The sequence below is a fragment of the Lichenostomus cassidix genome, chromosome 1 (assembly GCF_008360975.1).
Source record: "Lichenostomus cassidix isolate B80296 chromosome 1, HeHo_3.0, whole genome shotgun sequence".
In the NCBI taxonomy this organism is placed as follows: Eukaryota; Metazoa; Chordata; class Aves; order Passeriformes; family Meliphagidae; genus Lichenostomus; species Lichenostomus cassidix.
This window is the reverse complement of record NC_139479.1, coordinates 15,886,563-15,910,313: the sequence shown is the minus strand read 5'-3', so window position 1 is coordinate 15,910,313 and position 23,751 is coordinate 15,886,563. Positions and strand designations below refer to the sequence as shown.

Below are 23,751 nucleotides of genomic sequence, written 5' to 3'. Positions count from 1 at the left end.
CCTAAGTGCAAGATCATTGTTGACCTTAGCCTTTTAAGGAATTGAGGGCCAAATTTCCAAGTGTTTTAGTTGTACGTTTCTCCCTAGATGACCAATAAGAGGTGAGTCATTGAGGTTGATTTTGATTAGCAGGGCATGCTTTGCTTTTTTTCTTTGGCCTTTCACCTTTTACAGTACAATTTTCCACCTGATCTTAAGCCTGTAAAGCAAGGAGGCAGCTGTTGAGTATAAGATGTTAGGCTACAGTCAAAAGTTAACAAATCAGCATGACTTGGAATGTTAAAATGGTGTCCCAAGAGGGCTGTAGGAGCAGCTCAACACCCGAAATAAGAACCTTCACACTCTCTTTAATTACTGCAGACCAAGCTGGTCAGTCCATCAGGTTCCACTACTCCAGGAATCATACAAACATTTAAATAAACAATGTAAATTATTTACTCAACAGCATTAACTTACCCATTTCATGAAAGGTAGGCTTATGTAACCATAGCAGTAGTAATATGGAAAACTTGTAAACTGGATAAATAGTTTTGTGTCATCTTGAATAATTTTGTCATGCATGTGTATAAAACTGCACCTCAGACATGGAGTGTATGCAGACTGAACGTACCAAAATAGCTGCACATTTCTTGGAAATCCTGCCACAATTATTTGTATAGCCTAATAATGAACTATCTGCTTTATAGTATTTTTTGTATTATACTACTTCTTTTAAAAGGAAAGCTAAGTCTGGGTCTTCTGTAATTGTAGCCTTGAATTTCCTGGTTTTTCATAAGCTTAAAAGAAAATCCTTGGCAGTAGAATTCTATTGCTATCATTTTTTATTAGTAGTCATTTTGGAATTCTCTCTTCCTTATGTGCTTTCCTGTTTACCTCTACAGGATGTCCTTGGAGAGTTTGAATGTCAGTTTTACCTACAGGTTTTTATATGAAAGGCTTTCTAAAAGAAGTATGAATAGAATTACAGTCTCCATAAGAAAAGGAAAATTTGAAGATTCTTAAACATGGTTTAGCTTGGAAAGAATTTATACTTCCTATTTCTAAGTGGCATATTTAATAATTGTGCATGTAATTTAATAATCAGCAATTTCAGCATTGGAAAATTGGGTCATATGGCTGTAGGGAAGCAGTGTCTGAAGTTGTATTCTCTGGGAGTTTGACACAGAGAGGGAGGAGGATTATCACCACTGCATATTTTAATATTAATTCCCTCTCCCTTCTTTAGTTGCTAGGAAGAGTTTGTTGCAGAGAAATCTGGAATGACTGTGAACCAGTTTTGTTTGGTGATGACAATCTCTACTAGAACTTGGTTTATAAGCAGTCATTTGTGCCACTGCCAGCTGCAGTGGGGTTTATTCCATCCAGAACACCAACTAGCTCTGCATGATCCTAAAAGCAGTTTCTTTTGTCAAGAGCTAGTGTGTGGCTGTCCATGTGCCATATGCTGCTGCTTGTCTTCTGTGAGCCTGAAGCCTCCCATGAAGGGTCTGTGCAGCAGTACAGTGCAAACCATTAAAGACTCAGTATTTGCCAGCTGCTGCCACAGGCAGCTCCTGCTCTGTGGCTCGGAGGATCTGTTGTATTGTCAGGTAGTGTTCTGTAGTAGCTGGTGATAAATGTCTGACTTGAGAGTAGGCATATATCTGAAGGAAGCTAGAAATTCTGACAATTCTTTTTTTCTCCAACCTATTTGTTTCTCTTGAGTGTTGTACCTTGATTAGTAGACTGGGAAAAATACAAGGATTCACTTTGTATGTGCATTGGGATCATTGATGCTGCTGTAATACCTTGAGGATATCTCGGTGGGATAAATTTGAAAGCAATCATGCAGATATGTTTTCTCAAAATTATCTGACACTAGTAAGGAAAGTAACAGAAAAGACAATGTAAACCAAGGAACAGCCTCGAGGAATTACCCAGAAATGATAATTCAGCTCTGTTGTTTTCCTATCACATAAAACCTGCATGTGGCAGGATATTTGGAATTCATCCAAATAAATGAAACCCATTTTACATTGATGGAAATGTGTTTGATCAACATTTAGGCTTAAAAGCTTTCTACCTTCAAATACCTTTCCTTCCCAAGGTCAAAACAGTCTCAACGTGACGTTAATTTCTTGTAATGGGTGATGTGCATTTGTACTAATTAGTTATTGCAGTTGGGAAGGACATAAACCTTTGAGTTTTTGGAAGCAGGACAACTAATAGATACCTGGACTAAGAACAAGATATTTTCTATAAAAAGTTCATGTTGTTTGTTGTGTTGTTTTATTGCAACTACATCCATGACTACAGGTCAGAGCTACCAGACCTCTTGGTCTTCCTGTGTTCTGGTAACCAAATTAAAAAGGTGAAGCTCTCACTGCATGTTGGCTTTTGGATTCTTGGGACATTTACACACTACAAAAACAAAGAGGAAGGAGAAGTGAAAATCCATCCCCATTGCTCATGTGAGATGAGCATACTCTGACATCCACATTTGCAACACTCACATGTTTAATGGACACTGATTCTGAAGCTAAAGTCATTTATTTAAAATATGATGTTTTACCAGTAGTTTTTTCTTTTCCGTTCCAGCTGCTCAAGAACCTAATGCACTCAGAGCCAGACCACGATCCAGGTACTGCTTTCATTCCTATGTTCCTCTGGTGTTAGATACAAGGCATCGGAACTGGTGTTGGATTTTTTTTTTTTTTTAATTGGTGTTGTGCTGGAAGTACAGCTCAGATCAGACAGATTTATGAGGAGGAATCTGTAAGCTATAGACCCTACATAAATACTGTGCTAGGGCCCCATGATCTCTGGTCATAAGGTGCTGGAAGTTTTGCCTGTCTGCCCTGCCCTGCTGCCTTATCAGAGTGGTGACTGCTTCCAGCCCAGCCCCAGGGGCATCGTGGCAGGAGAGCTGGGACCACCCCATTGCAGGGAACATCCTCTGCCATTCTGTGCTCTTGAAACCTGTGTGGTGATTTCATATGGAGGGAGACACTGCACATTCCCACAGAAACAGCAGCAGCAGCTCAGCTCTCAGGTGTGGGTGAGTGAATCCTTTTGTTGGCATGCAGGTGCTTGGCTGTGGTTGGTTGTTGTGTGATGGAAGGACTTTAGGACTGTTGTGTGCTAGAAGTGACACCTACTGGATTCAAATGTTTGAAAGAAAAGGGAAACCTGTGCCAGAAAACACTGTGCATAAATGGATTACATCTTGGGTTGGTTGTCACCTCCTGGTGTATAAGCATATTTCTTAATTCACCTTAAACTTTTCTTTTTTGGTGCTAGTTAGAGGACTCTGCTTGGGATTTTTTTGCTTGGGTAATGAGAGTATAATCAGAAGCCTGTCTGCTTGCAAGCTTGTCAAAGCCTGCTAGTAAGAGAGGATCAGCTATAATCATGATGACTGAGGACTGAAATCCTCTGCTTCTAGGACCTCTGTTCGGGAAGGCTGAAGTGCCTTGTGTGCTGTTTTTCTGCTGTTAGCCAAAGTATTTTAGTTTCTGAAGAGTTCCAAATTTTCTTGCTGTGTTACTGAATTGCAAACATGCAAAAAAATGAGCAAAAATACATGGAATACCAAATGCTTAACAAGCTAAAAAAAAAAGTCACTTGAATGTGACTACAGTGTCACATGTGGCTGTCTCACATCTGACTGTATGTCACTGCTTCAGTGCAGAAGTTGAGACTAAAGATGCCTGAGCACATCCTTGAACTCAGACCTGCTGTGCATGTTGGAAATGGAATGAAATACCACAGGTGGATTTATTTTTCTCTTTAAAGAATGTTTGGGATGTTAGAAAAAAATGTGTGTTAGTGGACTTCACAACCAGATTGGAATTTATTCAGTAACTGAGAAAATAAATAAGAACAGGAAAAGAATTTGTGGTGTGAAAAGTAAATGTGATAAACTTGATGGTGATTATGAAGTAGAATTGTTGGTGGCTCCTCTGGTGGGTCGTAAAACCTCTGATTCAGGGGGTGAGGAGGACTCTGACAATCCTATTGGAGAAAAAAGTAAATCAGGAAGTCTTGTCTCTAGCAGAACTAGAACAAGAGGACAGAGTAAATCAGTGATTCAGGCTCCTTTAAGACAAATTGTGGGACTGCTGGGAAAGCCATCTATGTGCATGTACTGTTTACTAACTGTGATTTATTGACTTGGAAACAGGATGTTGCATCTCATTGTAACAATCCCAATGATATGCATAATATTATTAAATCTGTGATGATGACACATAACCCCAGCTGGGGAGATGAGCTTTGTTAGACATTTGTTTATTTATGAAGGAAAAAGGAGCAGTTTTAGAAAAAACAAAGGAGGGACTGACTAGGGGAAAAATTGAAGGGCTAGATCAGAAAACTGAGGGAGCAGAAATCCTGATGAACTTCTCCCTAAAGAAGACCTTGAATGGGATCTGAATGAAGATGTTGGATTAAAAGGAGTAAAAATGTTGATGTTATATGGAATTCATAATGGAGTGGAAAAACCTAGGAGTCTTGCAAAGTTGTATGAGGTAAAGCAGGGAGACAGAGAATCTCCATTAGCTTTTTATGAGTGGTTGTGTGAAGTGGCTCATAAATGGACAGACTTGGACCTGGAGAGTGAGGGTAATAGGCTATTGCTCAATATGCTTTTAATTGGACAGCTGGCACTGGATATTAGGAACCTGTTTGGCAAAAAAAAAAAAGTTTGCCATTAGTGAGAGTTATTTCTGTTCTACTCAAATGTGCTTTTGGTCTTGCTCTGACACGCAGAATGTCTTACAGTAACATCTCATGTTGTCAGTGCTCATTTTGAACAGAGTCTTGGTCTTGCTTGGTCTTGGTTCTCCTAAACTGGTAATTCCAACAGCTGAAAAATATGAGACAGTATTCAGCAAAATCAAAATTCTTAGCAAATGCACCACATTGGGATTAAGTTGCTGTGGGAGGGCCTGGAAAGAGGTACTGAGCCATGTATTTGACCAGTTGTATTCACTTTAGAGCCATTCACTTTCTTGAAAAATTTGGTGGAATTTGGTGACTCTTTCTTATGGAAAATTAATTCTAATAGTTAATTTTTTTTTTCTATTAGTGAGAATATTATAAATTAGGAAAAGGGTACTTGCAAGAGATAGGTTGAATCTATACCTGTATAAACACTACCCTTGCAGCTGGGAAAGGCACCAGAAACTCCAAGGGGTGTATGTGGGGAATTTTACATTGGTTTATTCGAAATCGTTGCTACAATTATCCTGCTGTCGAAGTTACACAAGGAAGCCTCAAGCTGTGTTACAAAAAGCCTTAAAAGATAATAGTCCTGTAAGCATGGCTCGCTCCTCTCTCCACATGCTTAGGTCCCTCTGTTGCCAAATAAATCTGTCTTGTTACAAGGGGGAGTTCTTAGTTATTAGGGCAAGGAATTTCCACAATGAACCTGAGTTCTGGTCAGTGTATTTTTAGGTCCTATTCACTGTAGTTGTTTAAAATTAATTTTTGAAATAAAATATTTTCTGCTTTTTCCCAACATTTTTTTCCTTAGGTCTTACTCTAGCACATCAATAGAAGATGCCATGAAAAAGGGGGAAGAGCCCCCTACTCCACCTCCAAGGCCACAAAAATCACATTCCAGAGCTTCCTCTTTGGATCTGAACAAAATATTTCAGCAAAACACACAAGGTAAAGTTTGCTTTCTTTGCTCCTTCTGAGACCATTCAGGTTAGCTGCATGCTTGGCAGCTTGATGTGTTTGCAGAAATGCTTGGCAGTATGTGCATGTGCTGGCTTTTGCTGCAGACAGTAATGCACTATGGAGCAGGAGTAGTTGCACTTGCTTGTGTTACATCGTCACTGAGGGGAAGAAAAATCACTGTTTCTATAATTAAGGTGATTATAATGTTTTCTGGCACATTAATGGGAAGCTTAACATATGGTAGTCTGTCATCACTGACTGTTTATAACTAGTCTGGCTGTTTAGACAACTCTCATCAGTAACTACAATATAATTGATTTTTGTTACTGTTTATTTTTTTTGTAGTTCAGAAGCAGGGAGAAAACCCTTAATGTTTAAACTCGGAGAAAGAAAGCAAACATTTTTGATGTTAAAGTCTAACATATGTGTGGGGACAATCAGAAGCCACTCTCTGAGTAAAAAAGAAAGGGTAATTTTTTTTTACATGGGTGCATGTTGAGGGGAGAGAAAGAAAACGTAGAATAGAAGCTGAGGTCAGCTGAAAGAAAGTGGCTTTTCAGCACGTTTCCCCTGGAGTGTGCCTCTTGCCTTCACGTGGGAAGAGGAGCTGTTTGCTCAGGACAGCAGTCACCCAGCATGGCTGTGCTTCAGCAGTGTCCTTGAACCAAACCAGAGGTTTCTGTGCTGCACACCAATCATCTGACTCAGGGACTTTCTTAAACAAGGTCATGCTTATGCTTCAGAAGAGAGCCAAGGTTTGACTGTGTCAAGGAATGTTTAATTGGGCTCCCTAATGTGGTTCTTGGAGTAGAAAAGAGTTTTACCTCTTGCTATATGGGACATTTTTTGTGCAAACACTACAGAGAATTCAAGAGTTCTGCTATGTGTGCTGAACCCTGGAACTCAATAGGAATAAACATTTTTTTGTTTTTGCCTTACACAGAGGAGTAATTCCTCATCTTTGTTCCTGTTGAAGGATCTGGTGCCTCCAATTTTGGTTTTGTTATACATCAAAATAAAACTCCAAACAGAGCCAAGTACATGTTTTCTACAGCAGAAAATCTTCTTGGAATCCAGATAACAAGTATAACTGGAAGGAAATAAACTTGGGTTTAAATTTCACTTGGAACACGAAGGAATGTAAATTCTCAAAAGAGTGATTTTGTGAATTAAAATTAACATCTTGCTTTTGCAATGGATTTTGAAAGTCACAAAGTGGTTTCTTTTGGGCAGGTTAACAAACTCTGCAGTTTTGGGTAACCCAGTATAAAAAAGACATTATGCCTTTAGAGAGGAGGGCAAAGGAGGGCAGCAAAGATGGTGAGGGGTCTGGAGGGGAAGCTGTATGAAGAGCAGCAGCTGAGGTCACTTGGTTTGTTCAGCCTGGAGAAGACTGAAGGGAGACCTCATTGTGGTCTTTAACATCCTCCCAAGGGGAAGTGGAGGGGCAGCACTGATCTCTTCTCTCTGGTGACCAGTGACAGAACCAAAGGGAATGGCCTGAAGTTGTGTCAGGGAACATTTAGGTTGGACAGCAGGAAAATTTTCTTCCCCCAGAGGGTGGTTGAGCACTGGAACAGGCTCCCCAGGGAAGTGATCATGGCACCAACCCTGACTTGAGTTTGAGAAGCTTTTGGGCAAAGCTCTCAGGCACATGGTGTGACTGTTGGGGTGTCCTGTGCAGGGCCAGGAGTTGGATTTGGTGGTCTTGCTGGGTCCCTTCCAACTCAGCATATTCTACACTTCTGTGTATATCCAGCACAACTAGAATAATCCTATTTTGGTACATTAGTTTTTGTCCTACTAATTCTACTTCAGAAATAATTTTATTTTGGGAAGTTTGGTGTTTAATCTGCTTCCAGACCTGCAAAGGAATGCTCAATAGTATTGTGTTTTGTTTTCAGTTCCACATAGGTCATGTTGATCTATAGGTATCATTTCTTTAATTGTAAAACCATCTGTTTTAAACCACTGAAGCAGTTGGTTTATTTCCTTTTTAAAGGGCAGAAAAAGAAAAATTCTTTTTTTTCAAGTAAATTTGTCAAAGACTGTGGTGAATCCTTGTTGTAGGCACTGGGATTTTTATTTTTTTATTTTTCGTGTTTCATTTACTGCTGCTATGTCATGTTTGTCCCCATTTTATTCCGCCTTTCTCCTGGCCAGTATACACACAGAACATTTATCTGTGATGGCTGGGAAGTGCAGCAATGCATTAGCCGTAGAAATTGTGCTTTAAAATTGTTGAATTGGGAGGTAACTGGACTTGAGGAAGGCACCTTCATTCATGATTCATAGCTGCACTGCTCTGGGATGCTGCAATGAGTGTTACCCAGGACAGACATAGAAAAGCATGAGAACTTGCTGAAAGGCACCACTTCCTGAAATATCCAAGTGAATTTCTGTTAAAAGACAGAAATCACTTCTCTTTTTGTTTTTATTTGTGTAGTCTTTATGTTAGCATCTGAGCAAAATTCTGTGCTGCTAGACTCTCCATGTACTTCTTTTTGTTGAATATGTAATCTCTGGCATTTGGCCTGTGTTCATATTAGGAAAATACTTGGTTAGAGTTTATGCATTCCTGGAAGGACAACAGCAGGTTTTAAGTAGAAACAAAAATGTCATTTTAAATGCATACATGACCTGGTTTACTTCTTTCTTTCTCCTCTAGCCCAGTCTTTAGTCAGATACAAGCCAAGAGCTCCCAGAGTAAGACCTGGGTATTGAGGGGGCCAAAACTGGGGCAGCTCAGAGCCCAGAGATCCTGCAGCAGAGCCCCAGGCACCTTCTAGCCTCAACAGCAGCAGTAAGCTAGAGTCTGCCTTGGGGCAGCTCTGGGACTGGAGAAAGTCTCAGTTTAAGTATTAAAACCTGAAAATGCATCCATTGTCTTCTGATGTTTTGTTCAGTTCTGTTGCTGCCCATGACAGCTGATAAAGAATTTACTTCTTGTCACTGACAGCCCCTTGAGTCTTGATAGATTCATACAGTCGCCCTGAAATACATTTTATTTCCCATTTAGTTTCATTTCCAAGTCACATAACTACTTTTAATTAACAGTTCTGTTGAACAAAGGATATTTGTTGGGAAAAGAAAATTTGCTTTGATGAAACAACAGAATTGTCATAAGCAGTGTAGTTTCATTTTATCTGGAAGCAGATTGAACAGAACAGCCATATAACTATTTACAAATGAATTTTTGACTGGAGGTTTTCAGCACTCATTTGCTTTTGAAAATCACCTCCTGCTGTGGCTGTTCCTGCAGTGAAGAACGTGTGGAATGCAGGCACCATTTTTTACACTGGCTTGTAAGGAAGCACTCACTGTAACCTGGATTCTCTGCTTCTGGGGTGCAGGTTTCAGCAAGCAACAAGGGGCTAGTATTTTGGGGGTTTTCTCCTTTTTAAAATGTGAGGTGTTAAGTTCCACACTTGATCAGGCAGAAACATGACTAGCATTTTAATGCAAGTGCAATATTTTCTGTTATAGATTATGTTTTCCTTACTACAGTCAGATCTGTAACCTCTGCTTAGCTTTGCTGGGCTAGTGATTGCTGCCAGACAGGAAAACGTCCTGTTTGTCCTAAATGTGGGGTTCACAGGAAAGGAACAAAGGAACAGATTTATTGGTGTTCATCAGCATTCCTAGCAGTGATGTAAGTGTGTCCCACATCACTTCTGTATTCCTTCATGTCTGTTTCCCAAGCAGTTTAAAGTGGGTGCTTCTATCATTAAGACTCAATCAGTACAATTGTCTTTCTGCACCCTCTCATTTCATTGGTGTTAAAGGAAGACTGTTCAGCATCACATTTTACCCTCTTTTTCATGCCTTTGAAGAAGACTTTTCATTACTTCTTTACTTCATCAAACTTCCGTTACTTCATTCAATTAGCACATCCTTTCCTTGAGCTTACAGGCTTGGTGGGTTTTGTTTGCCAGGTGTGAAGATTTGTGAATAATTAAATGTAAGTTGAGGTATCTTTGTGGTTTTGTTTTTGCCTAAGTCAAATTCTTTGTGTTTCTGAATGGTTTTAAGTCTACGTGTAAAATGAAACCATTCATAATTGTATAAGAAAGAGGATTTTGAGAATTAAAATGATTGTTGCGCTGATGTCATAGATGTCTTGATAAAAACAGGCCCAAATAGTAACTATAATACTGTTTTTCCAGTTGCTTTCAGGCATATTTTTTCAGCTAGATTGTCTTTTTAGTTTAGTGAGCCAAATGCAAGTGACTTTTCCTTTTATGTACATGAAACTGAGTAAAGAAAATGCTGCAAAACTTAACCTAGATAAGCATGATTACAGTATTATCTTCTGTATTCTTTTAAGCTTAATTGTATTTGCTAGGAAATGTCTGTGTCCATTGAGGTTAGCTGTCTGAAAGATTTAGTTGCTAAAGACAAGCTTTTAACGGGTGGTGCAGTTATGTTTTTGTATTACCATAAGTACGGATTTCTTAACTAAAATTTTATCTGAAAGCCGAAGTGACATGGGGGAACTTTGAATAGTAATGTTCTGAAGAACCTTTATTTTAGAGAAGAGATACTGGCAAATACCCTCACCAAATATGCCATTTCACAAATTATTGTTTGCATAGTGTACAAGAGTTCTAATATTACAATCTTCGTCAAGTGAGGAATGTAGGGTCAAGTTAGTGACTGGTTGTAAGGGTTGTGACAAATTGAAATTAAAAATGTCATGTATAAAGCACAGAGAGCACAAAATTGAGCTGCTGTTAATATTTTTCTCTGGCTATGAAATACATTTTTTAAATGCTGCAAAAATACTTTTTTGAATCAGAAAATAATTTTTTTTTCTTTTGAGACTCATCTCCTGATCTGTTACTGGAGCTGCTGGTTTCTTCTAATACTGTTCCCCTTCAGAATATATTTGATGACTGAACTGAGCATATTCTGAATAAAATATTCATGTCTTCCTTCTGATTTGAATGGAGGAGTTTTGCACCTCTCAGCCTTTTAGAATTTTTATGAAGGATTTATGTGTTTACAACTGTGTAACTTTTTTCTTTGCCCAACTGGACAAGAACATTATAAATGTTGAATAAGATGGAGAAAATCGTGAGGATATAAATGTTTGAATAGTTATTACATGATAGGAATCTGATGGGGTAGCTTATTTTTGCATTTTTAGATTTTTAAAGTTTTATGACTATCTCTAAGGGCTGAGTCTGGACAGTACTTTACTGGGGTAAATCTTACCAGCCTTTCAAGTGTAGCTGTTCCTTTACAATTTGTGTCAATAAAGCAAACTTTTTAAAAATTGTATTTTCCCGTTTATCTAATCTTAGCTCTTTCAGGGATTGAGGAATGATTTGCAGTCTGTTTTCATCCTCTAACAGGTTGTTAAGAATTAAATTTTAATCCAAAACCTCTTCTACAGAAAATTGTGAAGGTTGAAATGTTCTTGACTAGCCCTACCAGCCCTGCTGACCTTTTTCAGGATTCCATATGGGCTACTCTGTTCTGTGAAAAAATGTTCCTCCATCATGGAAATATCTTTAAACAAGAGGGGATCTGCAGTGTTTCCTGTGGAACAGGAGTCAAACTGCCTCCCTTTTGGGGAAGACCCTGGGAGATGCAGATGTCCCCAAGAGGTGTGTGAGCCACAGCTGGGACCCAAGGGGTGCTGGCTCTAGCCCACTGCTCCTCCTGGCCCCATGTGCTTGTTCAGAGTGTGGCCACGCTGGAAATGTCACAGGTGGCAAGTGCTGGAGCCTGCAGCACTGCCACCCAGATCTCCAGAGGGGAGAAGCTCTGGCAAGGTGCATCTGTGGGAGGTAGGTGGAGGGACTGTGCCTCCCTGTGGGTGAAGAATGAAGCTAAAGAAGGGAGACAGAACAAAGTTTTGGATGGTTTTGTTTAAGGGCAAAAGGAGGAAGGAGAAACAGTCCCCAAATAGAAACACACAGAAAATGAAAGGGTAGAGAAAGAGGAAACTAGAAAATTAAATGGTTTAAGGAAGACGAGGGACAGGGAGGTAAAAATACAGATGTTGGGGATATATGACGTAAACCAGAAAACAGATGTTTAAAAAAATCTGTTTTACAGATCTGCTTAACACATGCTGAAATTCATTAAAAACAGACATCATAAAAAAACCCCTCCAATGATATTTTGCTTGTTTGATTTGGAAGTGACCCATCAGATACATTAGCACACAGTGTCCTAAATGGTCACACCTGTGAGTTCATACTGCGGAAGCATTAATGACTTTAGGTCTGGCTGTATCTCTTCCTAATTACTTGGAAAGTATTTGGATAATTTTCCAAGCACTTAAGGTGCAACTGATGTTCTGTATGATTAGCACATGAAACAGGCCTGTAACAAGAGTTTGTTTGTGACATCAGGTGTGTGTATCATTTGCTGGGACACATGAAACTTTGCCTGCTGAGCAGGTTCCCAAAACCAATTGTGAGAAGAGAGGTCATTCTGCCACTGGCAATGCTTTTTACAGCATTTCTACAAACCTGGTAACAAAGTTAATGTCAGGAGTCTAAAATACGTTTTTTGCAATGTTTTTACCTTCTGAGGAGACACTAGTAAGAATTATTGAAATATGTCCCTAGACCAGTAGGTATTTCACAACTACCTTACTAGAATCCTTCATTAAATTTATATTCCTGGCTACAGCTTTACAGTTTTTTTTTGGTTTGGGTTTTTTTGGTGGTGTTGGTTTTTTTTGTTTGGTTTTTTTTTTGTTTGTTTATTTGGGGTTATTTTGGTTATTTTTTAGAAATAGTAGTGAGAATAAATCAGATATTTTGAGAAATGGTTATTTCACAATCACTTACTAATGCTGCTGTCAGGAATGTAAATAAATTAAGTCATGCAAAGAATGTTGTTAGTGTTAGGGGATAACCAATTTCACTGAACAAGAATAGAAGTTTAGTAAGAAGGAAGTAAACAGAAACCAGCTTAGACAGAACTTTTCTGTGCTCTGCCTTTGGCACCAGAAGTAGGAAAAGTATCTCAAAAAGCTCTCCAGAATAGTGTCAGAGTGGAAGGGTGAAAATGTTGGCTTCCCTGAGGAACCAAAGCCTTAGGTAGCTGGGAAGCTGAAGAATAATTCATTCTGTTAGCTTATCTTTTTTGAACTGATTGCAGTATCTTGCTCCCTTTTCTTCCTGATAAAATTAATTGCTTGGTCTTTTGTTAAACCTGATCTGGGAGCTCAGGACTCTGGAGCAGCATAAACTGATGGAAATCTACAATGCAACCAACCTCTCCTTTGATCCAGCAGTGCTGTAGCATCCACTCGAAAAATATCAAATATATCAGCCAGACTCTCTCTTTTGACTTGAGATGAGGTCAGGCTCCTTTGGTAGGCAGGCTGCAGTTTCACTTTGGCCAGCAAGGTACAAACTGGCCCTTGAGCCAGGAAAACCACCCTTCTTGCAGGACACTGCTTATGTATGTATTCAGTTCAGATGGGAAGGATTTGTTCCATCCAAGGTTTTAACTTGTCTGAGGTGATACTCAAGCTAAGGTGATAGGCATCTAAAAGCAAGATGTCATCCACTTGCAAGGAATTTATGTTAAATATCTGACATGGAAATGTTTCAGAAAGTGTAGTTTTATATGTTGCTGTTCCGGTATTAATTTTAAAAAATAGCAAGCATCCAGAAGCTCAATGTATTATGGCAGTTTTTTCTTCAATACTGAAAACCAAGAGCATAAGTGACTGTCATTGAGCACCTTGCTCTTATATTGCTCTGAAGGATCTCATGGTCCCAGGCTTGTTCATGCTAGTTTTGGGATTCTCCATTGCTGCTGTGCCTGGTGAGCTAAAAGACCTACTTTCATAAGTTTTATGGGCTGTTATATTTATCCTTATATTTTTTCTTCATCTCCTCTTCCTACATCAAATAAGCAAAGGAGCTATCTGAGTAGTTACTAGGATTGATATTTTTCACTACCACAGATAATGATTAAGTGCTGAGTGTTGTTGTCTGCTAGGGAGGCTGGAGGCAGAGTGGTCACATAAGATGGCATGACCAGCTCTCAGAGTGTACTATTGCAGCCTGGTATTTGTTTTAATATATTAATCTGCCTTCAGATTGGAAAACCTGTTTTTTTGTCTAGTGTGGTGTCATGTTAATACTGTCAGACCTTTGTTATTGCCAAAATAGAGCAGAAAAATGGTCCTGGAAGGTTTCCATGCAGATAATGAGTCTTAAAGTATAAACATGCTAAGTAAAGAGCCATGATTTTTTAACTGAAAACCCTGTCTATGTGGGATTAACTAGTGCATCAAAATGCTGCCATTTACAGGAATACATGTGATATGGATACTTAAATATATTTTACTGGTACCTGTATGGGCTTTCCAGTGCTCTCTGTGGGATTTGCCTTACATGCTGGGGCTTTGAGCAGTCTGGTCTAGAGGAAGATGTCCCTGCTCATGGCCGGGAGGTTGGGTTGAGCTGGTCTTTGAAGGTCCCTGCCAGCCCAAACTGTTCCATGATTCTGTGGCTCAGCCTGGTTTGAATGCCAGAAAGTTGTCCTGTGCCTGCAACAGCACCTGTGCAAGGCCCATCCTGCTCCCTGGGCTTCTGCATGGGGTATGAAGACTTGTTTTCAAAGATCAGGAACATGAGCTCATCCAAGCTCTGAGCCATGCACCTGGAAGCACAACATTTGTCTGTCTGTTTGCTGCTCGGCCCCAGGTACTTGCTTGTATTTTGGAAACAGCCCTTCCCCTGGATGTGTGTTTGCTCTGAGAACTTGGTAGTGCTGTCACCTCCAACAGCAAGCACCGATCTGTGCAGGGCACTCTCCCAGGAAGGAGAATATTCTGCAATAGCCTGACAGTACGAGTCACCTGCCAATGCACATGAAAACCCACGAGTATCTGTTCCTACTGTCCTCTTTCAGGGTAGTGACACTGGAGAAGGCTGAAGCCTGGGGGGGTTTTTTATAAGTTGTTATGAGTCCTCCAAAGTCAGCTAACTTTTGCTTGTAATTGTGCTCACATAAGCATGATTTCCTTCTAACAACAGGCCAAAGATCTTCTGCAACAGCAGGAACTCTATGAATATTTCATGAGTAGCTTAGGTTAGAATTTTTAGGATTAAAAAGAGGAAACTGGGTCAAATTCACATGTTGTAAGCATCTAACTTCTTTAATGCTAGATTCATATATGTTGCATTTTGAAAGATGAAGAAGCAGGTTTTTTGTGGTGGCTTTTTTGGGGGGGGTGATGTGGTTTCTTTCATTTGACTATTTTATGGAACAGTTACTCTTCCCTTTGGAACTTTGTGGGCCAAATCCCAGGAGACTAATGCAGTTTCACAGTGTGTCCAGTGACTTCAGGAGATGCTTCTCCAGCATGTGGTGTCTGAGTTAGATGTTGTTTTCAAATATTGTCACAAGCTGTAACTGCCAAAGCCTCTGCCAGTGCCCAGATAAATGAAGTAATAACCTGAAGTTCAGAGTAAAGGAAAGGAAAGTTTCTTCCTTTCTAAAGATCAGTTGGATGGGAGAGATGGAGAATGTAGTTACCACATCATGCTGTTATTGCAATGGTTTTATAAACAGAACTCATGAAATGCAAGAGAAAGGATCCTGATGACAGTTTTTCCAAATCTCTCTTACACCCCTAGGTGTGTTAGCAGCTCCCTTGCATAACTTTAGTTCTGTTTTAATTGTTCTAACTCTCTCTTTGGCATTGTGTGCAATATTAGGCTTCATTTTGATACAAGAGATGATGAAACAGAAGATGGAAAAAATGCATCAATGTATTGTAAGCCTCTTTGGAGCTGTAAAAAGACAGAATGACTATTCTCAATGTTTTCACACACAATTTTACACTCGTGTCACAATTATCTGCAATGGTTAGTTGTTTTTTTCTTCATATTTTCAACCATGAAGACATTTTTAGATTTGGTGTATAAAATATATAAATGGCTACGCTATAGCAAGGCTCTTAATGGTCTTTGTGGTCTTCCTAAAATGTGCATGGAAATAAAAAGTGTATAAATGTAATTAATTGCTTAGCAATATTGTGGTAAAGGGCATTTCTGAGTTTAATACTGTTGGGGGGCTTTTTGTTACACAAAAATACACCAGGGCAAGATGGACTGTCTGCTGTCTTTGCCTGAGCAGGTGCTGAGCATTCAGTGCAACAGGAGCTTGGGGAGGGTAACCCAGTTAGTCCTGGTTGATGTCTCTATGCCAGCCTAGTCCTCCTCTCAGCTGCCTTTGGAAGCTGTCCTCTGTCCTGTAGTTTCGTCTCACCATGGGTTTTAGGTGTTTTAAGAAAACTGAGAATTACAGCATTGGACCTTCATGATTATTATCCTCCCTTTTGCTGGCTCAAACTCAAAGCTGACATTATGTTGTCTTAAAGGGGCCTGAATTAACTGCTAGGATTTATCTTTCTCTGAAATACCTCCACTGAGTAATAACATGCAAATACAAAATATCAAACCAAAGAAATGGTTTTCTTCTTGGTTCATTTAGGCTTTTGTGCTTCTAATTGCATGGCAGATGTTTTCTTTTTAAGGCTATACTCCATCACAGAGTGTGTTTTATCTGGAGTGAATGCTAGTGTCTACATTGGTGGCTGAAGTGTCACTTTTAAGAAGGGCAATATTTTTAATGACAAAGAGGAAAGTCTGAAGAACAAGTGGACTCTGTTTCTGGATTTCTTTAACTAGAATTGGATTGCTTTACCTAAAGGTTTTGTGGCTGACTGGCTTCTTTCTCTGCTTTTTCTCATAACATTGGGGAGTTTACAGCAATCAAATCACTACTCATTCACTAATCATGAAGTTATTTCAAACAGGGTTTTGCTCAATAAAGATCAAGTTTGGGCTTTATTATTAAATGTTGAATACTACCTCTTCACTAGGAGGGATTTCCACTTATCCTGGGAATTAATTCTGGGTTTATTTGGAATTAAATTACAGTGGTTTTGTTTGGTTGGGTTTTTTATCATCATCTTCTTCTTTTCCCACTGTTCAGCTGTGAGGTCTGGCTGGCTGCCCCCACCACCACCTGCACTGCCCCCTCGACCTTCTGTATCTCAGGTATGGACAAAGCTTTAGTTCTTTGCTGTGTGTTATTTGTTTATTTATGTTCCCATTGCGGTGGTTAGCCCAGGTTGGCTTGGACACAGCAGTTGTTCTTGCTTCCAAGTTAATGCAAATCTGCAGTTTGCAGTTCCATGTCGTCCTCCGTTGGTCTGGCTGGCTGGTGTGTTGCAGTGTCAAATTACAGACTAATTAAACCTCTTTGCAGTGGAGCTGATATGTACCCACTAGACCTAACTTTAAATTAAAGGCTGGCAAAGCTAGTCTGCTAAAAAAAGTTTCACGCCTGAAAGCATGGGCTTGATACCTGCTATTGCTGTTTGCTTCTTGAGCTTCAAATGCACTGAGAGCATCTGCTAAGGGAACCATGGCATGGGAGAGTTTGTTTCACCCATGGGTTTAAAAAAATAATGCTGAAAGGAAGCAAATGCCATGTCAGTTACATTGTAAAGTTTCAAAGCATTAGTGGTGTGCTTTTATTGTGCTTTTTGGGTGAGTTTTGGGCTTTTGATTTTTAGACCATCACACAACTACAGCACAACACAAACTGACAATATCACGCATGTCTGCATCCACATAATTCTTCTTGTTTCAGGAAATGATGGAAGATCATAATCTTTTTATTTCCATGTTGTTGGATGTGTTAAGTCCTAGGCAACAATATGCTTCATATATTACTCCTTTAGATGAAGTCTATGCTAGGAAACAAATCCACGGGAGAACTGACAGCTCTTACATACCAAAAGCTGGTGAGATACCTTCCTTGAGCCAGAATGGTCATCACCTGAGCTTTGGATCTACCCTTAAGAGTGTGCTGTGGAGCACCTCTTACTGCACAGTGCTTATGATAGAGATGATTAGAGGCTTGTTGCTCCTAGAGCACCTTGTTGTGCTCTTCCTCTCCCCAGCCCTTGTTAGCACTGAGTTTCTGCAGTTTCTGCTCTGAGAACTGTAGAACACTGGTTGGAGCTTGCATGTTTCCCCAGTCAGGATGGCATTAGTCATGCTGCTAACAGCACACACCCTTCAGTGCACCCATCACACTCCTGCTTTGTCTGACACTCCCCAGAGAGCAGTGATTCCCTCTGGCTTCCCCAGAGCCCTCAGCACAACTCCCTACCTCCCAATCCCAGATCCCACAGCACAGCTCCCTACCTCCCAATCCCTGATCCCTCAGCACAGCTCCCTACCTCCCAGCTGTGCCTGCAGCAGTTGCTGCTGCAACCCACGCCACCCCTGTGCCACTGCTCCAGCTTCCCACAGTGCTGGCTTTGTGTAGTGCAAGCCCTCTTGCTGCCATTAGGGAAAGCACTAACTACAACAAATCCTGCTCTCAGAGAACAAAACCATTGGTTTCAAGTAAGGTTCCATTAATTGTCCTTTCTCTTGTCCTGTGATCAGGTTGTGTTTCCTTAGCAGGGGAGTGAGGACTTAATTTGTTTATGCATGTCCAGCAGTTTGCTCACAAAATATTGAACCAACTGCTCATCTTACATTGGGCCATTCACAATACAGTACCTTTCTAAAATGATAAACCCAAGAAGATTGTCAGGTGAAATTTTTGATCCAGTCCTCTCAATTACAAAAGTCTGGTTTCAAAAAGAAAAAAAAAAAACGAGTTGTCCATCTGTCTGCTCAGTAATGAATATGCAGCTGATGGTTTGCTAACATGCATCACTTACATTTACTTAATTTTTTTCTGATGATATTTAAAGATACTGAGTCAAATATCAAAATACTGTTGTTCTGATGTCTCTCAAAACTGTACATAAAACCAGTTCTTGAAAACATAATAAACTTCATGCTCATCACGTTGTTTATCTTTTCTCCAAGCATGCCTTTCTGAGATAAAGGTAACAGACAGTAGGGAAGTGTGAGTGATGGGGTCATAATTCAGCTGAGCTGACCTTTGCAAATAGCATGTAAGCAATAGTTAGCATATGGATTAGAGTAGTCCCGTGGGGCCCTTGATTTAAAGAGCACAGAGAAGTTGGAGAAAGGGATCTGCTTTCAAAGCTGAGACAAGATCAAGAAGTGTAGAAAACCCATGAAGCTAAAATTGCAAGTTCAGCTTTTTCTTGTTTCAAGGTTTACCAAACTCTTCTTAAATTTCTGTCTTAACTTATTTTTTGACAATGTTATTGAAAATCATTCTTCAGTGTCATTTTGCTATATGCCTGCAGTTAAGTACTGTTAATGATAAATGTAGCTTGGAAGTGAAGCAAACCCTGCATATTTCAGGTGGCTGTGCACCTTATAAGTAGGTTCATGATATGATTATTTTGGCTTGGCTTTGGAAATCAGTTGATGGAGGAGGAGATGGAAATAATTTCTTTCTGAGGACTATGGTTTTTTATGGATGACTGAGAAGCAGCTTGAACCAGCTGGCTCTTTAGGGTGAGATTAAAGGGCTCATGGGATGTAAAGACCAGAGTTGCATAAAAGAGAGGTACCAAGGGGTAGGTGTTACATGTCAGTGGAGCAGAAGTCCTCCTATGAGCTTAATCAATTGCAATATAGAAATGGCACCTTGACTTCGGACCTGTGTTGCAGTGCTTTTTAGCAGAATTTACTTCAGCCTTTAGAAAAACATTATTTTTCCTGTCAGAACCTCCAAGGTAATCAGCCTTGGTGAGTTACTGAATCACTGTTTATTCAGAGCGTGCCAAACATCTCTACGCATATCGGAGGCTTCCTAAATTATGTCCACATCCAATTCCTAAATTATGTCCACATCCAACTCTGGCTCCATAGTCCAGGCAGCTGAATGACAAGGGACAAGGACTGTATCACTGGGTGAGCAGAGCACAAGGTGATACTTAGAGCTGATTCTGTTGTGGCCTTGACTTCACAGCTCAGGGGATGCACAGGCTTACTGTGGCAGGCTTGAGTCCTGGGATACTGTGAGGACCTGGCCAGTTTTTAGCAAAGAGCAGCAGGGCTGGCTTCTCTGCTCAGCTTGCAGCTGCCAGCCCATGCTGTTCCACACCTCTGCTGGGCAGACACCTTTACAGGGGGTGGCTGAATCTCTTTTTACTTCTACAACAGCATTCGGAGTTGGTGGATTTAACTAAGTTAGGTGTTTCTTTTTTCTGATGGCCTCTAGAAGGCTATGGTAGCTCCTCCTCAAGATGTGTCTCCATTACCAAAGTCAGCATTTTATTGACTTTATATCAGTCCATAAGCTGTACTTAAGTTTTCCTCAGAGCTTTCACCAGACACTTCTCTGGTGCAGTGATGCTTTTTTCTGAAGCCCCTGTGGTGACTGTAAGTAAACTTAATAAATATGGACAAAAGGCCAGTTTGAATACTGTGGATACATCATTAAATTCAATTTGTGATCTTTTAACCCAAATTCCCATACCTCTGCACTGCAAGGCATTTTGAATTGATGTTTATGGTAAGACACTGTGAATTGCAGTATGAAATCTTTCATTAGATTTATAAATTCATATTGCTTTCCTGTTAGAAAAAAAGAAGTCATTCAAGTTTTGCCTCAGTTCTATAAAAAGTGCTTGGAAAGATTATGCATGGAAAAACATTTATACATAGACAAGAGGGGTGGTTTTGGATGTGTTATTTTGAAGTGTTTTGTGTATAACCCTGTGTGTAACTTCACTGACACCTTCTGTGATCTCTAGTAGCACATCTCACATTTAGCAAGCCTGCAGTGGCTTCTTGGATTTAAGGATAATTTTATCTGTATGAGTTACCCAACATTTTTGACCATAAATGTTTAACATACTGCAAGCTGTTGTAAACTTAGGATACTGGCAGTGCCTTACCTCTGCTTGTTTCCTGTGGCATGCTGTAGTATATAGAGCAGATAAGCTGCAGCTTGTTGAAATACCTACTGTGGGTTTTTTCTGGGCTTGTAGAGAATGGGATTCAGTGGCTTGGGTTAACTTTTTCTCATCCTGTGTTCCTAACTTGATAGTTAACTTAAGTCATCAAGGAGAAATGGCATAAAGATGGCCCCAAAACTTTTGTGCAGATCCAGGGCTGTAGAGAGAAAATGTGTGTAACATGGAGGTGCAAGAATGACGGTAGGAAGGCAATAGCTATGCATGTGATTTGCAGTGACACAGATTTCAGATAGAAAATAACTTTGGGTGCTCATGAATAACGTTCCGCTGGAGCCAAACATGTATGCACATCTCAGATAAGCCCCTGTTGTTGTTTTTTTAATGGAAAACAAAATAATACTTTATTGCTGTTGGCTTTTAAGCCTACAGAAGTCATTTACCACAGCTGCATTCTGTGGGAGATTTAGTAACATATTTATGTTAATAGGAATTACGGATGAACACTGAAGAGCAAATATAACTTCAGGATTTTATCCAACATCAGCTAACTATCTGCAACGTTGCCCAATTAGATCAACATTTCTTTATTTAAATTACTCTATTTCAGTACCTTCCTATCAAGTAATGAAGGCGTATCTTCAATCCTGCCTATGCTGTGTAAGGGAATTTGAAAACAGTGTGACTGGAAGAAAACTCTGTGTATCTTGGCTGAAAAAACTGATGTTCCTGGTCTCTTTTCCCAGAGTCAGAATTTTAAGCCTGTTGGTTTTGTAAATTCACACTGGTTTGTGCCTCACTTTTATTTCCTGAGACCTTGGGATGTGTTTTTCCCACTGATTCCATGCTGGTAGTTTTGTCAGGCACCAAAAAAATTATGGGTGAAGGCAAAGCATTCAAGTGGAGTAGGTAGGCAGCTGTTAACATTATCAAATTGAAGTACCCTGAGTACAGTGCAACTCTGGAGATTAAAATCTCTCTGTGTTATATGAGTTCAGAATTCAGCTGTCAGTTTAGTGGCCATCCTCAGATGTTATTGATTTGGTGAAATCTTGGGAATGAAGCACTGTAAGGGATGATGGGTGGGTCACCCTGCCCAGTCACAGCACCTGGTGGTGTTGGAAAGCAAAGATATTATTCTTTTTAATGAATTGAATGCTCTGCTCTCCAAATGTTACTTGATACTTAGTAACTCCTTGAAGCTTTTTGGCCATTCATCATCCAGAACTGCAAGTGAAAACTGGGACGCAGTTCAAGAAGTTGTCTCTGCTCCACGTCCTGCCGAATCCATGGAGAGCTCCGAGGGCAGGGTATGCTCAGGCTGGGTTTGTAACCCTCAATTACACATGCCCATGCTGAGGCCAAGAGGTGGGGAAGGAGTCCCACCTGTCCTGCTGAGACCTCTGGGCATCCAGAGTGGGAATGTGCAGGCTCCATGCTGGGAGGTGGTCCAGGCATCCCCCCCCACAGCAGCGTCTTTGGCTAAAGCAGAGATTACATGGAGGATGAGGTTGGGCTTTCTTACAAGGTTGTTTGGAGAAAATGCTCAGGCATTCCTTTATTTTGTAAAATTACATGAGGCATTTCAAGTGCTGGCAGGACATCTGGAATTTTGCAGGAAGGAACTTTTCTGTTACATAAATAAAAATTACCCCCTCCCCTCCAAAAAAAGGTAAAGATTTTCCTTTTGGCACCATGCAATTTTATACATTACAGTATTCTCCCAAGCAACCATTTTATATTAAGTGATTATATGAAATGAATATTAAATGAAGATTCTTTAGTTTGCATTTACAACCACTGTGCAAGAAAAGGTTGAGGGTTTTTGATCATCCCATGGTTTTGGCTGCAAAATAACATATGTTGTATAAGCCATGGAATAGGTACTGAAGAAGCCTGTAACAGTAATGAAACTGAAAGTCTTCTATAACATGAAAGATTTTGCCATCTGCCACTTTAATATAATACAAATGGATTATCTTCCTCTCATGAAAATTATATATTAAATCTAAGACAGCCAGACAAAATAAATTACGGTTTAAGAAGTGGTGGAAAGTAGCACAGTTAAAATTGAATTTGAGGAGTAGTTGATGGATGCTGTAAAATCCTTTCTAAAGAGGTTTCTGGGAGAGTGGAAGAAGGCGAGTATCTTAATTAAAATGTGTTGTAACAATTTTTTAATTTGGCTTCACATTTATCATAACAACAAAAAAAGAAGCTAAGAACCCAATGCCTGTATCTCTAGTGGAATGCACATATGCCTTTCTAGCTTACGTTAATCTGGTTTTGTGGAAGTTGAAGTATTAAAACAGATTGTTAATGCTTCCATCTGGGTCCTATTCTTTCCTTGTGAATGAGCTGAACATTGCAGCAATTTGTTTGTATTTACTGTCTTTCTCCTCAACCTTATCACCAGCCCTCAGATAGCTCAGGGAAAGAAAAAGCTTATCAAAACTTCAGGGCTGCACAGTGCTGAGAAAGCAGGCAGCACACTAAGACCCTGGCAGCTTGTTGCATTTGCATCCCCTGTGGGGTTTTTTTCTGTCTTACCATTTTCAGTTTTTGTAATAAGCAATAAAAAGAATTGATGATTCAGTGTGGGATGCAGGAGACTCACAGAAACTGGAATTGAGATGTCTCAACTTCTCAGAAATTGGCTTCAAGCACAAAAATATGAGTGTTTAGAAAGGAGCAAAACACCTCTTAAATGAACTTATGCAGAGATGATAGAAGATTGCAATGGGCACACACAGAGCGTTAAGCATATTTAGTATCCTACTTTTTCTTACAGCTAAGCTGTTCTCAATACTTTTTTTGCAAAGCTAAGCAGTGGCACTATATAGGTAATGATTATGGGCTACTCCAATGAATGCACAGAGATAATTTCATTTCTGTGAGTAGTGTCATTGACTACAATGGGACTATTTCCATGTGTAAAGTTAGCCTGGAGCAGAAGTGTGGGTGAAATTGAATTGTGGGAATGATTGAATATATATACTTCACCTCTTGCAAAAAGGCTGTCAGGTAACAGAAGTATGAAAGCTTGGTGTAGATCTTCTGTTCTGGAAGATCAGTTACGGATTGTCTTGAAAAGTGGGTGTGAAATCTACATATAATCCAGCATTGCAAAGCAAAAGAACTGGAAATGTAAGCAAAGAACCAGTTGTTTAGATACTGTGTTCTCTTACAGTTATGAAAATCTTTCATCCGAGGCTTTCGAAGCACTCAGTGCT

The 23,751-nt window shown here is 39.9% G+C and overlaps 1 protein-coding gene and 1 long non-coding RNA gene across 3 annotated transcripts in view; both read left to right on the top strand.

The window, feature by feature from the left end:
* LOC146444257 (uncharacterized) overlaps positions 1–23,751 on the top strand; it is a 271,742-nt gene that overhangs the window by 233,870 nt on the left and 14,121 nt on the right. The gene's annotated exons all lie outside the window — the stretch shown is intronic.
* REPS2 (RALBP1 associated Eps domain containing 2) overlaps positions 1–23,751 on the top strand; it is a 93,474-nt gene that overhangs the window by 57,113 nt on the left and 12,610 nt on the right. For both annotated transcript variants that reach the window (XM_085051475.1, XM_085051464.1), the window contains exons 12-14: positions 2,578–2,620; positions 5,516–5,652; positions 16,648–16,712. In XM_085051475.1, coding sequence (XP_084907601.1) covers positions 2,578–2,620; positions 5,516–5,652; positions 16,648–16,712 — 245 coding nt within the window. The remainder of the gene's footprint in view (positions 1–2,577; positions 2,621–5,515; positions 5,653–16,647; positions 16,713–23,751) is intronic.